We start from the raw sequence: 15,652 nt of genomic DNA, 5'->3' as shown, positions 1-15,652 counted from the left end.
GCCCAAGGGCCAACAGGAAGTGTGGGCGGCTGGGCCCTCCCCCAGCGTCTGCTGCAGTGGCCACCCCCAGCCCCCACCCCGAGTGCCCCCAGTTCACCGCTCCCCACACCACCTCCCCGCGCCACCCCGTCTCCGTGACTCTACCCATTTTCTCCTTCCTCCCCCACAAGGCCAAGGTCCTGAAACACCTCGGAGGTGTTTCAACGCAAGATCCGCCTCCTCTCCAATGGTGATACTTAGCAAATTATTAATCCACAGCTTGGTCATCTGAAAATGAGAGGAAGAGTGGCTGCTACACCTCGCCGGCCCGTCTCGAGGCTCGAGTGTGGTGATGTGGCTGGAGATTAAGGCAGTCCCTGCATGTGGAAGCGGCCCCACAGACAGTTGTCACCACTCACTCCAGAGCCCTCGCCGAGTGCCTGCTGTGGGCCAGACCCCCGGCTCTGTGAAGGACCAGGGGGCGAATTCTTTCGGCTTCTCAGGTCAGACGTCTGTTACAACTACTCAGCTCTGCAGGTGTAGCCAAAGCAGCCAGACAGTACATGAATGGATGGGTGCAGAGCTGATGGGGGGCTGGATTTTACCCGTGGACTGACTGCAAGGTTTGGCTCCGAGGACGCAAACTCAAGCTCAGGGAAACCCAAGACTCTGGCCCCAAGGAGCTCCCGGTGTGGGTGGGGAACAGACTGGAAGATACATCAGGACAACGCCAGGCCCAGAGCACTCCTTCCCCTCCTGAACCTGGCACAGAGGGGGCTCCTAAGGGGGTGTGTGCACCAGACCCCAGGACCAGCTGTTGACCCAGCCCGGCTGCCTTGCCACTGGGTGCCCCGCCCTGCTGCGCCCTGCGCGGATGGGATCCAGGAGCCCCAGCTCTGTGGACAGGGGCCGCCAGGAGCAGCTCACTTGAAACGGGCTGCTACCCATGCTGCATGATGCCGGGGCGCAAGGGGCACAGACGACGCCCAGACCATCGCTCCTTTCACCGACGGGGATGAGGCTTGCCCAGCACCCAGCAGGTGGTGTGGCAGCTAGGACTGGGCCCTGCTACGTCTCCGCCCCTTAAACTTCTGTTCAGTGGAAGTCAAGCACTGCCTAGGAAGCTGCGAATCCCTCCGGGGCAGAGACAAGGTCTGCTCGGTCCCTTTCCGCTCAGGATGTGCACAGCACCCACACACCTGCCCTTTGCTGCCAAGCATTTCAGCTGATGACAAAACATGGGACAAGGGGCACCTTCCCAGCCACTTCTTTCTGCTCTTGTCCTCCACCCTGTGCCCTGGCAGCAGGGCGGTAGGATGGCGATCTGCGGAGGGAAGTGAAGGACCACCCGCCGCGCCCCGACTTCCACTGTGCCTGGGGACGCCCAGGCTCTCCCCGCTTGTTGTTGTTTTAACGCTTATGTAAACTAGACCAGGAGCCACACACACACTGCCAGAAATTTAAAAACAAAACAAGGAAATTTGTGTTCCATATTTTTCTAAGCAAAATTAACCTTGCCCTCGCCCCAAACCCCTGGTCCTTTATCTTTTCCTCCCACGTGGCACTAACACTCTCTTTTTTATGTGCTGCTCCGTGGTGACACTGGACAGGCTCTCGGGGAGTGTGCCCGGGCCGTCTGTCGCTCCCCTGTACCTAGGGGAGTCGTCGCCCCTGCATGATAGGCGGCCACAGTTGAGAGCTGGCACGAACGTGGCAACTGTGGTCCCCTCTTCGCTCCGCTGCCCGTCACACCAGCACTGCCACGGTTGCAAAGACGACCCCGTGAGATCCCCCATCCTTCTCCCCAGGCCGCAAGTCTTGTCGTTGCTGAGAGAGGGACTTTCACCTGCCCCGTGTGCTGACGACCAAGTGCCTCGTGCGTGCCAGGCCCCCGGCATGCCGTCCACTGAGACCTGTCCCTGCCCTCGGGGGCTGGAGGTGCACACAGGCCCACAGGCTGGCACAGCAGGGCCGCGTGCGCAAGCGCTGTCCTCCCCTGTGCCCTGGGCACCGATATTATGTGACTCATCCTCCGTCAGGGCCTGGACTCCCTGGACCACACTAGTTCTCCTGTAATTCATTAAGCTAATGCAAACCTCAAGGCATTACTAATTTCACGTGACTTCACCATAAAGATTATTGATCAGTATGAAAATGTGCTATTATCCAGAGGCACAAAGTCTGAGAAGGTGGAAAAGGGGTTCCCAACATGAAACCCTCCAGATGTCTGGAAGCTCCCCGAACGCTGGGGGCGAGTCTTGTTTTGGGTTAGAGCCCCCGCCCCCGGTGGAAGGTTTGGCACCCCCGGGCGGTAAGCCACTGTGTCCATGTGACTGAGGGGGCTGCTCGGACAAGGCCGGGAGTGAGCACGGAGACGGAGACCGAACCCTGAAACCCACCCCCCGTCCACGGGACAGGGTCGGGGTGCATACAGGCTGTGCAGGGGGCGCAGCGCTCTGGGGAAACGCGTGCATGATTGCCCCTGACTCTCCCAACTGCGGCCTCTCCAGCGAGGGATGAGAGGCCGCGTCCCAGAGCCTGCCTGGGCTGGAGACTGACGCCTTTCATCCCCAGCAGAGCCGGTGGACCATTTCCACGACAGAGCCGAGAGCTGCCCCCCAACCCCGAGTTGGCCAGGCGCTTCTGCCCAGCACCCGGGCGCCTTCTCCACGGGGGGTAGGGAGAGCGTGTTGCTAGCATTCCTGGGGAGCAGACACGCCCTGAGGAGGCTGGAACAACAAACAAGCCTGGGCCGCAGCCATCCCCAACCCGCCCGCCTGGCCCGGGGCCTCAGGGCCCGTCTGGTGTGTAGAGGTGTCGGGCCAAAGAGCCTGCCCCGCACATGCCTGCCTGCCAGCCGCTCGGCAGGGAGAGGGACAACCCGTGCCCCTCAGACCGTGCTCCATCCCCTCTAAAGCTTTCTGGCCGGACATGGCGGTGATTTCTTACCGTCTATTAGGGCCACGGGGTATGAGCTCACTAAAACTGCCTGTTAACCCTGGGGTCAGCAACGGGGGCAAAGTTTCTGCATCCTCAGAAAAGAGGGTCCAGAACCTGCTGTCGATGTGAGGCAGTTGGGGTGAGTGGTCTCAGTGTCAAGACGCCCTGGAGCTGGGTCTTGAGCTCCACTCCCTTAGCCCTGATACCCTCCCCTGCCTCCCGCAACACCCGGACCCACAGCCTCAGCATCGAGTAGGCTCCGCCACTGAGGGCTTACTGTGGACTTGCCCAGATACCAGGTATTTTACTTCCTTTGCCCTAAAAACCTCACGAAAATGGAGGAAACAATCCTGGCAAGATTTACTCGTAGAAATTGCAAGAAGTCTTTAAAAAAAAAAAAAAATTGGTGGACTTGCCCAAATACCAGGTATTTTACTTCCTTTGCCCTAAAAACCTCATGAAAATGGAGGAAACAAACCTGGCAAGATCTACTTGTAGAAATTGCAAGAAGTCTTTAAAAAAAAAAAAAAGAAAAAGAAAAAGAAAAAGAAAAAGATTGGTGAATAGGTCACCGCTGTGGCTCAATCTTGCGGGAGAAGGAAAGATCCTAAAAGGAACCAGGGCCCTTATACCACATTCCCAACTTTATTCCTTCTCCGAGAAGAGGGAGGCCCCCGGGACTGGTGCAGAGAGGCTCCGGAGCAGGGAAGCGCTGGGCGCAGACGCCTCAGGTCCCTCCTCCGCGCCCAGGACAGGAAGCGCCCGCTCACCTCCATGCGGGCCTTGTAGAAGTCCACATCGTGCAGCTTCTCCCGGCAGCGCCCCAGCTCCATCTCCAGCCTCTCCACGCGGCTCGCCTTCTCCCTCAGCGAGTCCAGCTCATCGCGGTAGGCACGAGCGGACCGGGCGTCGGCCGCCAGCTGGATATTCTGGGGGCGGGCAGAGGCAGGGGCCTGGCTCAGGGCAGCCTGGGGCTGGGGAAGGGAGGGCCCGGGCCCTGCAGCCCCAGGGCAGCCCAGCTCCCGGTGGCCGAGCGGTGCTGTGTGCAGGCCACCTCATGGGGGCTCACGTGTTGTCACTAAAACACATCACCCCCACAGCAGCTCTCAGGACAACTGGCTCTCGACAGCACTGCTCTGAGCTGGACGGAAGCAGAGGCCTTTGCCGGTGGGCCCTGCAGTTGCGTTCCTGAAGCCCAGGCCACAGTTACTGGGGTGTCCTGGCCCCCACCCCTCCACACACGACAGGCAGGCCTCCTGCTCACCTCCTGCTTGACTTTCTGCAGCTCCAGCACCAGCTGGTCCACCTCGTGCCTCGTGTCCACAAGCTGCTCCGTCTTCTCCTCCCTGGGGCGATTCGGAGGGCACATGGTGAGGGCTTCCCAAGAGGCACCTGAAGAGCCCCCCACCTTGGGAGACCACGGAGGGGAAAGCAGAGGGGACGTGGCTTCCTGGTGTGAAGAGGGGGGTCTGCGGGTCATCTTTACATTTTCAATGCCTGCTCTCAAGCTACACCCTCCTCTGAGGGTGCAGGGCAGGTAAGGGGACCCCAGGAACCACGACACCCCAACGCCACAGTCAGGCAGGCAGCGAGGCCTGCTGGCGAGAGGTGAAGGCGGGCAGCTCCCGAGATGACCAGCAAAATGACCTCACCAGCTGCAGGAAATGGGGGACAGGCTGACTAGATGGGGTAAGACACATCCTCCCTCCAGTCAAGAGAAACACAGCAGTGTGTGGCCATTCGAACCCCACACTAGGCCTGAGGGTAGACGGCAGGCCACTCTGTACAGCCTGTAATGTCTGGACTGGCAGGAGCCCAAAGACCCAACAGAACCCGCCCTGGGCCGGACCGCGGAGGAAGTGCTCCAGCCGATGGTCAACCAGGGACCAGGCTCGGAGCGGAGCCCAGCCAACCCCAGGGCCCAAGTCAGAGCTCTCCTGTTGGCTGCGCCGCATGGTAGTGAGCCATGTGTGCTAGAAATGTGCTGTGACACGTGGCGCTGGAGCAGACAAACGGGGTCAGCGGAGGACTCACAGCTCCTGCCTGACGCGGCGCAGCCTGGCCTTGGTGTCGGCCAGCTCCACGGCCAGGTGCTGCTTGTCCTCGCTGGAGAGGCTGCTGGTTGGGCTGGGCGTGGACTCGGCGCTGGAGGACTTGAGGGGGCTGGGTGGCTGCTGGGCCTGGAGGTAGTCCCGCTCCTGAGTGAGGTCCACAATCAGCTGCAGCAGGGCAGAGGCGGGTCTCACCGGCGTGCCCCTGTGCCCGGCACAGTGCCCGCCCTCGGACTCGGTGAAAAATGACCAAAAGACAGGTTGAAAGTAAAAGACAAGATGTCAGCCGAGACTGAAAAACCAGGAGGGAGGTAGGAGGAAAGGGGTGTGTTGTTACAAAGCGAGGACAGACTTAGTGAGACAGCAAGGAGAACACAAATGGAGCAGGGTCCCCACGCTCAGCTCCCACCCTCACACAGGTGTCTCGGAGGTGACCGGTCGTTCGCTGCACAAACACCCGTGTCCCACCCGCCTTAGACGCTGGACCAGGAGGACCAGGGGTGCAGGCTTCAGGGGAACCAGCAGGAAAGGAGAGAGGAGAGTGGTCCGCGCCCCTCCCTGGCCTGTCCCAGCAGGCCACTGGGCCGCCTGCAAACACACCTCCGTGCGTTCATCTCGCTCGTCGATGAGCCTCCTGAGGTGAAACACCATGTTCCTCGACAGGGCCTCCAGCTCCTCGGGGGCCACGTCCGGGACCTCCAACCACTGCAGGTCAAACACGTTCTCCTGGTTGTGGGTCACCTGAGGGCACACACAGGTGCAGGGCTGCGGAGGCCGGGCCGGGGCAGCTGCGGGGCCTGAGAGCACCCCCTCCCGTGGCCGAGCTGCGGTGGGGGGCCCGGCGGACCCTGCAGCTGACCGGTCACTGACAGCGTTAAGGCTCATCGCCGCATTCCCTGCAGAGGGCGGGGGACTGGCTCCTTGGCAAGTGCGGCCGAGCTCGGTGCTAAACACAAACCACTTCTGCTTTCAACACTGGTTCAAAGAGGACGGCGGCCCCTTCTACTACTGGGAAGCGCTCCCTGCACGGCCATGGTTCCCGAAACACTCCTCAGGTGCCACCAAGGAGGAAGGCCTCGCGAGTGGGAGGATGAGGAGAGAAGCAGGACCTCATGGCTTAAATCCAACGCGAATATGGCAAAATACTAAAACTCTTAAGTCAGAATGTTGGGTGTATTACAGTCTTATGCTATTTGGGGAAAATATCTCATAATGTGAAGTTAGTTTCAGGGAAGCCTGTATCTCGTTCCCACACAGGACCACCTGGACTCCCCCTTTCTGCCGGGCGGAGGCGTGCAGCTATATCTGCCCAGGCCGCCTCCCCACCCACGGCCTTGGCCAGCCTCACCTTCTCAGCCCAACCCTGCCCGCCCCTCCCCCCGAACCTGGTGGGCGGAAGATCTGTTTCCGGCCCTCGCCTTCCCAGTTTGGGAAGATGAGGATCAGTGCAGTCAGATCTCAAATGGGGAAAACAAACAGAAATCCACTCAGTGAAGACACCAAAAAAAGTTCTTGAATTTTCCAGAGTAAATGGAGGTGGGAATAACTTTAACCACTCTCCCCACCCCTCAAAAAGAAATGCCAACAACAACAACAAAATGGCCTCTGGGACACAAGCCCAGCCGCACATGAACCACAGGAGCAACCTTCAACTGAAGGCTCACATTGCTCCTCCCCCGGTTGGGACTTGGTGGGTCTGTTGCGGGGCCTGAGCCCTTGAACGTTGGAGAAGGTCCCAGCTGATTCTGAGGCCCTGTCCCCACCGCCAGCCACTGAACCTGACAGCCACCTAGGGCTCTTTGGGCCGCCTTCCAGCCCGCTTTTATTTTAAATATCCTGCTGCCTGAGCAGGAAAGGCGGCCAGTGGAAAAGGACCTAGTCCCCAAATACAGACATTTTTCAGAACACGTGGACACGCATGGGGAATTAAAAGGCAGAGTGGGTCTTCGGCGACAGGCGGCCACTCCGTGACACGATGGCTAAGTGTGTTTATGACGACGCTGACTTTCCCCCCACGTCCGCAGCCCCTGCGCCGCCCCGGGGCCAATCCATCTCCTGCTCCCAGTGGCTCAGACCTCAGCACCCCAGGCTGCCTGGGGCCCCATCAGCCCAGCTTGCCCCGGTGCTGCGCGGAGCTCTGTGTCCAGCTGCCCCTGCCTGGTACACACCTGCTTCTATGTGCTCCTGCTCGTGGCTCTTTCGTGCCCTTACCTCACCTGTCCAGTCAGACTGAAGGCTGAGCCCTATCTCCTAAGGTAATTAGAACATGCAACGCTTCTTCTGGAGGGAAGGTGGGGGAGGGTGTCAGAGTAATGAATGTTCAGGCAGGTGCTTGCCCCCACAGGCCCGGTTGCCAGGGAAACCACTTCTCTGATGTTCCCGCTTCTGCCCAGGTCAATGAGCGGCAGAGGGGCTGAGTCTGCAGAGGCAGCCTTTTGGGGACTGGGTGGTTTCTCACTTCCCCAGTAGAGGTGGCAGCCTGTTTCTTGGCCACGTCACTGCCAGAAGCGGAGAATCATTCTCCATAAAGACCAACCATCTGAAGCAGGGTGACATTTGCCAGAATGCATTTTCAGGGCCTGTAAATCAAAGCCTGAGCCCAAACCCCTTGACAGTACTTAAAAATAGTTTGAGTCCTTATTAGGCAAGAAGAGGAGGCACCCAACTTGAATGAGCTCTTTTTTTAAAAATTCTTTTTATTTTTACCCCCATTTTATTTTAGCTTGCTTATGGCTACCTTTCCAAACAGATTCCATTGGTCTGCGGTGTCCAAAACCTAAACTTAGTAAAATCACTAATGGGTGATGCAGTCTCTCAACTCGCTGCCAGCGGAGAGCGCCTGCCACCTGGTCGCCACAGGAGGGCCCGTGGCGGAGCCCCACCGAGCCAGCCATACACCTACCTCCTGGATGTGGGCCACGATCCCGGCCTGGGTCTCGATGTCCAGCTGCTTGATCCTTTCAATGAACTCCTCTTTTCTCTCACACTGCAGAGGGTAGCGTGTTAATGGAAGCGATTTTGCAAGCGAGGTGACCTGGGGCCACCGCCACCACAGACTCCAAGTGAACCGCCCGCCCAGCCTCCTTTGTAACCAAGAATTTGTCCTCCCCCCCGGCCTCCTACATCAGAGTCACCTGCAGTGCCTGTTTTTAAAAAGGCCCTCGGGCTGAGGACACCCAGGGGTGGGGGGCGAAATACAGAACCATGACTGTTAAACAAGTAAAGGTCAAGACACCTGGTTCAGGCCACATGGTGGCAAACTTCATCTGCAAAGGGCTGGGTGGTAAAAAAAAATTCTGAGATTCTGCAGGCCAGCGGGTCTCTGCTCTGCCACGGCCGTGTGGCAGCAGCCAGAGAGACTATGTAAAGAAACGAGCGGGCTCTGTCCCCATGAAAACTTCAGTTACAAAAACAGGTGCTGGGTCAGATTTGGCCCATAGGCTGCGTGTAATCTGCTGATCTTCCCTCTGGGTGCCCCTGTACTGGGGACAATTTGCTAATGGCACCCTCACCCAAGGGACCCTCACCTGCCTCTTGCCAAAGGTGCCCTGGTACTAGGAACGGCTGTCACCTAATGGGTGGTCCTTTCTCTCAGAGACCCAGCAACATGTCAGGTTGGGCTGAAGGCAGCTTGACTCCTTTCTCACTAAGGGGCAGTTTTAAGCCCACAAACCCAAATCCAAACACAAGTTATGGCTAAGAGCAGACCCCCCACCCCTGCCCAAGCCCTACCTGGACAGCACAGCCCAGCACCAGCAGCAGTACCTTCTTGATTTCCTCCATACTCTTCCCTAAATCAAAAGAGCAACATATTTAATTAGGCTCACCTGTTTATAGTCTCACCCGTGATAACACCAGTCTGCCATTGGGGGGAAGAACATCAGAGCAGCTTAAAAAATAATTCATCTCTCTACCCAGTGATTTCCACTTAGGTGTACACAGGCCATCTGTTTTCTACATATGGGCTTGTGTAGTATTTAAACCAAATGAGAATTCTGAACATAACTATTTGTGGTCCTTTCCCATTCAAATATATCAAATATCTTCCCATGATAATCAATGAACTTCAACATCAGTACCTTCTTTTAGCATGTGCGGGAGGCACAGTGCGGGAGGTGCAGAGAGTCATCTCTGCAGGAAATACTGAGTCAACTCTAAAACGAGGCTGCATTGAACTTTACCTTTTCATCATGCAAGATGCCAGACAGACAGCGAGCCCGCAGACTCACCACCCAGCGTCCGTTATCAACATTCTGCTCAGCTACTCCGCCCCCTCCTCCCCCTGCCTCTCGGTTTCAGCATTTGGCTCGAGTGTCCCAAAGCAGACGCCAGGCAACGTACACACAACATTTCTGATGGTCTCATGCTTACTGGGTACAAAGGCCACAAACTTACTCAGCCAATCCCCTTCAGGAGGCTCAACTTTTTGATGTTTTAAACGATGCTAAAGAACACCACAAGGGCTAGTTCTTCATGCACATCCTTATTTTCTACTTTAGGAAAAACTCACCTTTTAAGCTCTTCCCACTGCCAAATTATCTGGCAGGAAGGCTTCACTGTTTTACTCTCTTGTGACCAACGTACAAGAAGCCGTTTCCCCAGACCCCAGCCAACACTGCCTTGCTGCTCCTTCTCAGCCGTGCCCATCAGACGAACCAAAACATCCTATTTCTCCTTTTCACACCGCCTCTTCGCTGAGGGCGAATGTGGCTTCATGTGTCTGTGGGTCCCAACCACTTAAATAAAGAGCCCGAACCCTGGGGCTCTAGCCCTGGCTTGGTCACCAGAAGCAGTATGACCCCCCACAAGCTGTCTTCCGTCCCTGGGCCTCCGTTTCCACAGCTCCGACGTGGAGAAGGCCGCTGGCCTGGGTGAAGTGCAGAGCGATTTTTGGGTAAAAGAAAAACAACAACAAAAAACTATGGTTTTCTGCCCGTCTCATTATATCCTGTTCTATTTGGGGGAGAAGGAACATGCCAGAAATAGCATCGTTTTCTTGAAAGACTTACCGACACCCACTCACACTAAAATGGCCCACAGTATCACCAACGACCTCTGGGATGAAAAAAACAGACTCGGGTCCCTGGAGCAGAGCTGTGGCTCTCTCCGGGTCCTCGGGTGAAGGGCGGGCATGGAGTAACCTGGGCCCTTGGCCTGGGAGCTCTCGGTGGAGGAGCAGCTCCTTCCTGAGACGATGACAGCGCGACTGAGACTCAGACCTGGGGGCCGGATGTGCACGGACCTAACCTGCACCCTCCCTGCCGTCTCCCAGCCTGGCAGGGGGAGAGGTGGGTCAGACCTCAGGGTCCCCGCGGACCATTCGGATCCCACTCTTAGGAACGCATTTAATGAGGTGGGGAGTTGCCGATCGATGCACTACAGTCAACCCCTTCTCCCTGCTAGTAAATGTAGGACTTCCTTGATGTTTGACACTGAAAAATTCCTGAAGGCTTTTATGAATTGTTTTTCCCTCGAGGCCTTTTACTCGGCACAAGAGGCTCCGACCTACAGCCATGAATAAATATAATCACCACACCGACTCACTTCGCTGTTAACACTGGGCAGATGATTGGCCACAATTTTAGTTTAGGTAAAAAGGAAAGGAAATGCCCATGTGAATATGCAAAGCCTCCTATCGGTCTCACCAAAATCTTTCCCTGGCCACTGTGCTCATGCCCAGCCCATGTGGCCATCCTTACCCACCCCCGGTCAGTCCCCAGATGACAAGCCAAGCGCTTCTCCTCAGCCCTCTGGTGGGTATTACAGGCACAGACCCCTCCCAGCCATCACTCGCTCCTCCTCCAGCGATTCGCCTTTCACGGGCCGCGTAGCTGTGACCGGCTGAGAGCTGACCCACAGGAGAAAGAGCCTTCGGAGGGCTCGGGTCGGCCGGAACGGAAGGCAGAGTTCATGCAGAAAAGCTTCACGCCCTCTGTTCACAGCAAAGGCCCCAGAGGGCCTCGATGTATCATTCCTTCGCATGATTTAAACAGCTCTGATGAGCCGCACTTCCGCAGCCACAGCAGAGGAAAACACATTAAAAGTGGAAACAAGCACTGGTCAGGCCCACTGTGAGTAGCAAGAGCGTAGGCAAGGAGGGGACTACAACCCTCGCACACGCAGGACACAGACATACCTGAGCTCAGCATTACAGCCTGGGGCTGCTCAGTGAAAGACAAAAGGGTCCTGCTCCCTCAGCACCCTGCAGTTACACACAGGACACCCGGCACCCAGAAGCCGTTTGTTCGTTCATTCATTCACTCACACCCATCAGGCATCAAGAAAGGCTAAAGCTGATCCAGAGCACTGTTAGAAAAGCATGGAATTCCTGTTTGCTAAGTTTGGTAACAGAGGAGGAAAGAAAGTTTTCAAGGGAAGAGAACTAATTTTAGAAAAACCTTCATGGAAGAAAATTATGTAGAACACACTTTTCGGCAACCAATCGCGAGGCGATTCCCCTCTGCCCCATTCAAGCGAAGCGATCCCGTGCTTGTTCTCACCAGGGTGGGGGACCAAAAACATTGGCTCGTAACAAATGCATCCTGGGATTTTTACCCCTAGACAGACTCCTACGAAACTTATTTTTTTAAAAAAAAAGAGAAGCAGAAGTTCCCTCATTTCTCATGTGAAGTTGAAGCCCAATTTCTCTCAGGATTTCAGGAGTAAGAAGAAGAACTTCTATTTTCAGAAACCTACCAGATTGTGGGTTTTGAATAGTTTCAAAACATACAGAAGACTCTGTACTGGGTCCCTGCCAGCAAGATTGGCTCAGCGACTCAGTTAAGCAAGCAGAGAAGACACAAACCTCCAGACAACCCCCTTCCCAAGCACCCATGTGTTCTGGTGCTGAGTGCATCGCCACATTCAACACAGCCCTCTGGGCTCAGACCAAGGAAATCAGCAACGACGAAAAGCTGACAAAGTGCTAAAGGAACCCGGAGGAGGACATCTAGTCTGCAGTAAGGATTAGGTAAGGCTTCTTAAAAGAAATGACCTCTGAGCTGAGCCCCACAGATGAAGAGGAGGGATTTAGGAGGCAGGGGAGCATGTAACAGCATTGCAGGCACAGGGATCGGCACGTCCGATGGCCCAGAGGTGAGAGAACACGGTGTTTGACAGATTATAAATGCTCTGTGGGTAAGCTTACTAGCATTCATTTTTCAGAGTGAGAAAGAGGGGACAGGGTATGAAGCAATGTGGATTTCTGCGCTGAATGAGTCACAGCGGGTAGGGCAAGGTCAGGAAACACCAGGCACCCTCCACATCTACCTGCAACCTCACAACCCTGGGAGGATTCCCGCGACCGCCTGAGCTGGCGGCCGGCTCTAAGAAAAACCTTCCTTCCTTTGCTATCTACTTCCTGGAGTCCTGACACAGAGAAACGCACACCAGTCTTAGCAGGAATGGAGTACACAGCTGCTGATCTAAGCTACAGAAAAAGCTACAGATGTTTGCAGCCATCAGCTCCCCAAACTGAAGGGGAACGACCTGGTATCACACATGCCAAGAGGATGGATGGATATGGATACGGAAGTGTAGTTGGACAATTAAACTACACTGGCCTCTAAAATGGGCAGGTTGGATGAGGTCAGGGCTGGAAGATTCCCTGGCCTTCTGAGTCCATGGCAGAGATGGCCAGCCAATCACAACACTTTCCTATTGAGCCTCGGAATCCTTCTGAACACAGCCCTCTGCAGCCACTGCCGATCACATGGACGAGACCTATCTTCCGTGCCTGGTATGTGACCCCTAGAGACCTTTCCGATTCTACTCTTCGATTCTCTAAGATGTAACCATTCAAATGCTCACACCTGCCATCTATAAAGGATCACTTAGGTAGGAAGGCGGGGATTCAGACAAAGGAGAGCAAACGGCCCCTTTCCAAGCGGGCACTCTTCCTGCCCCGCACGGCACACACTCTGCCATGCGGGGGTCCGGAGGCACAGTGACCTATCTGTAGAGGTGGGGGTCAGGGCGAGGCAGTGGTGCGGACCCCCGTCTCGCTAACTCAGCTCCGCACGACCAGAGGCCCAGGCTCTGCGAGTCGGCAGCCCTGCTGAGGGCAGATAATGCCTGCCACCTGGAAGGACTAACCCAGTTCTGCCCTCCCCACGGGACTCCGCTCCTGCAGGCCACCGCTGCACGCACGTAGAACAGGCCAGTGTTTGCCTGAGCCCCCGAGGGGTAACACTTCCCGTTTACAAACAAGAATGGGGCTCCCAGGCAGGCTGAGTTACACAACAAGACTTGGTCCCAGGCCTGCCACCGCCTGCTTTCCCTACCTCTCCGCTGCCCCTTCCTCCTTGAACTCTCATTATGTATTTCCGCTTCCCCCCGGAGGGGGCTCCATCTTGTCCAGCTTCTGCTCCGGGGCCACAGGGCCGCATCGAAGCAGCGTCCGCGGGCTGAGGGCCTGACGTGACCTGTTAGCGTCAAGTCCAAGGGCAAGGACAAAGGGAACAGTTGGTTTCCTTCCTTCTGGGGATGGGGATATTATTGCAGGTCCTCAAATGTCACTTCATTCAATGTCATTTCATCTTAATGGCGATGAGATGCCGTAGGAACTTAATTCTTGATTGTATCAACTTGCCTAGGATAACACTGGCTTTGTTTTCATAGTGTTGCTTTAAGTCACAGAACCTATAGATGAACCTACAGACGATGTTAAGAGTGAACTTACTGTGTGTGTATACATGTGTTTTCTTAATAACTCTACATCCTGTTCACTTCTGACTTATGTGCTAGAGCCAAACACTAACAATGCTTTCCCTGGTCTTGTACTAAAAAACCAGTCATTTCATAAGGATGGTCGTGGGCGGTCTCACTGATTGGAAACCAGGACCGCACTAAGCATGACCCCATGTACAAGCCTCCTCAATGCATGAGGGTGCCCCCCGAGTCTCCCCGACAGGCACAGCTCTGCGGACCCTCCCGGGGGCTCGGCTCACGGCAAGAACCGCTGTTTATTATTTTACCGGCCAGGGTCAGCTTGCGTCCCATGGGCACTGCTGAGGGACAGTGTGGGCAGTGATGTCCTCGTGGGTGGGCGCAGGGGGACCCTACATCGCGTCCGTCCTGGTCCCCAGGGTAAGAGGCAGGCACCTGTACCCACCGCCTCACAGCCTGGACAGCAGCCCATGGGACACCCTCACCTAGGCTTCTCACACCGAGAATGTCACACCTGTGGCCCCCAATGGACATTAATGTCCCCAGGCACTCCTCCATTTGTTCAATCAGTCATTCAGTGACTGTTCATCAGACGTGGGCTTCGGCCCCCACCCTTGGCACCGCTGTGCAGGGGCAAAGAGAAGCCTCTGCCCAGACAACAGAGGCCCGCCCTCTCAAGTTGCGGAGAACAATCTGAAACAGCCACAGCAGCCCCTCCGACAGCGCCACCACCAGAAATGACTTCCTCCCCCGCCCCCAGCCTGCCCAGGCCACAGACGCTGAGAGCGAATCCACTTCCTCGCACCAAACGGCTGAAGATAAGAAAAGGAGAATCAACTGCAAGAATCCAGAGAGTGACCCAGGGTCTGCGCCGGCCACGGGCGAGGCGGTGGCAGAGGATCTGAGAAAGAATCCCTCCCATCCCCCAGGCAGAAAGCTCAGAGCCCAGATATCATCGGGGAACACAGAGACCTTTGACAAATAGCATCTCGTCCCTCCTCCTCGGACGGCCACAGAGAAGAGTCCTGCTGGAGGCCATCGCGGGGTTCTGGCAGCCAGGGGAGCACTCCCTCTGTGTGTACAGGCCATCGCTAAGAGGCTTACCAAACACAGCCTGGTATCCAGGCAGATCCCATGGGCGCCCCACGGCCGGCCTCTGGCCGAGTCGTCGCGCTTGCCCGGGCTTGGTGTTAACCAAGCTTTTCACGGTCCTTGAAAAGCAGAGAGCTGGCTTGCAGCTCAAGTGCCCAGCAGCGCCCTGCGCTCCAGCGGGACTGGAAAACTCACTTCTGAGCCCAGCAGCCGCACAGAAGCGAAGGACAGGCTGCCAGCCACGGCACCTGCCATGGCGTTTGGGTGCTTTTCTGATCCCGTTCCCCCCAGTACGGAACAGGACATGTTAACAGGATCCAATGCCTGAAGATCAATCGGTCTTTCTTAATTTTCCCTCCTCGTTCAAAAAGAACTTAGGTTTTTATAAATGAAAAAATACAAAATATGTACACAAGAGAGTTAAGATTAGAAAGTTACAGAAAAGTAGAAAAAAAAAAAGTTAGGCTGGGAAAATGAATACAAGAATGGCCCGTCAGTACCCCGCCCCCGCCCCCCGCAGCAGACCCCGGGCCAGCAGGGCACTAGGCAGGGCAGAGCCCCAGGCCCCGGCAGGGGAAGGACCAGAGCCTTCAGCTTTTAAAAAGGTTGTTCCTAATAAATCAGATCCTGGCCCGTCTTCCTTGGTTGCCATGGGGCAGGGGAGCAAGCCACTGGTCACACAGGCCCTCTAGGTTCCTAGTCAGTCCCCAAAAGGCAGTGCTGTCCGGTGCGGGCTGTGAGGGAAGGTTTCCATGGGCCCCGAAAAGCACTTCAAGCACACCCTTGAGGGAGAGCAAGCAAACACTGAGAGGGTTAAACATTAAATCCCAAGGGGCGTCAGGAGTTCCGTTTCCCTCCAGCCGCTGAAACCTAAACTCCAGTGGCAACAGAAGACTGCCTCCCTGTGCCCTGAGCCTGCCATG

The 15,652-nt window shown here is 56.1% G+C and overlaps 1 protein-coding gene across 1 annotated transcript in view; it reads right to left on the bottom strand.

Moving 5' to 3' along the window:
* Positions 1 to 15,652, bottom strand: part of CCDC88C (coiled-coil domain containing 88C) — a 109,470-nt gene that overhangs the window by 41,655 nt on the left and 52,163 nt on the right. The window contains exons 5-10 of the mRNA XM_054567147.1: positions 8,703 to 8,761; positions 7,873 to 7,956; positions 5,571 to 5,711; positions 4,954 to 5,138; positions 4,184 to 4,265; positions 3,690 to 3,848 (exon numbers count right to left, since the gene is read on the bottom strand). Of these exons, the coding sequence (XP_054423122.1) occupies positions 3,690 to 3,848; positions 4,184 to 4,265; positions 4,954 to 5,138; positions 5,571 to 5,711; positions 7,873 to 7,956; positions 8,703 to 8,761 (710 nt within the window). The remainder of the gene's footprint in view (positions 1 to 3,689; positions 3,849 to 4,183; positions 4,266 to 4,953; positions 5,139 to 5,570; positions 5,712 to 7,872; positions 7,957 to 8,702; positions 8,762 to 15,652) is intronic.

The sequence above is a fragment of the Pteronotus mesoamericanus genome, unplaced genomic scaffold, assembly GCF_021234165.1.
Source record: "Pteronotus mesoamericanus isolate MK-2021 breed Mesoamerican mustached bat unplaced genomic scaffold, CSHL_Meso_final contig_182, whole genome shotgun sequence".
Taxonomy (NCBI): Eukaryota; Metazoa; Chordata; class Mammalia; order Chiroptera; family Mormoopidae; genus Pteronotus; species Pteronotus mesoamericanus.
The sequence above is the reverse complement of the archived record's forward strand: the minus strand, read 5'-3'. Positions and strand labels throughout refer to the sequence as shown.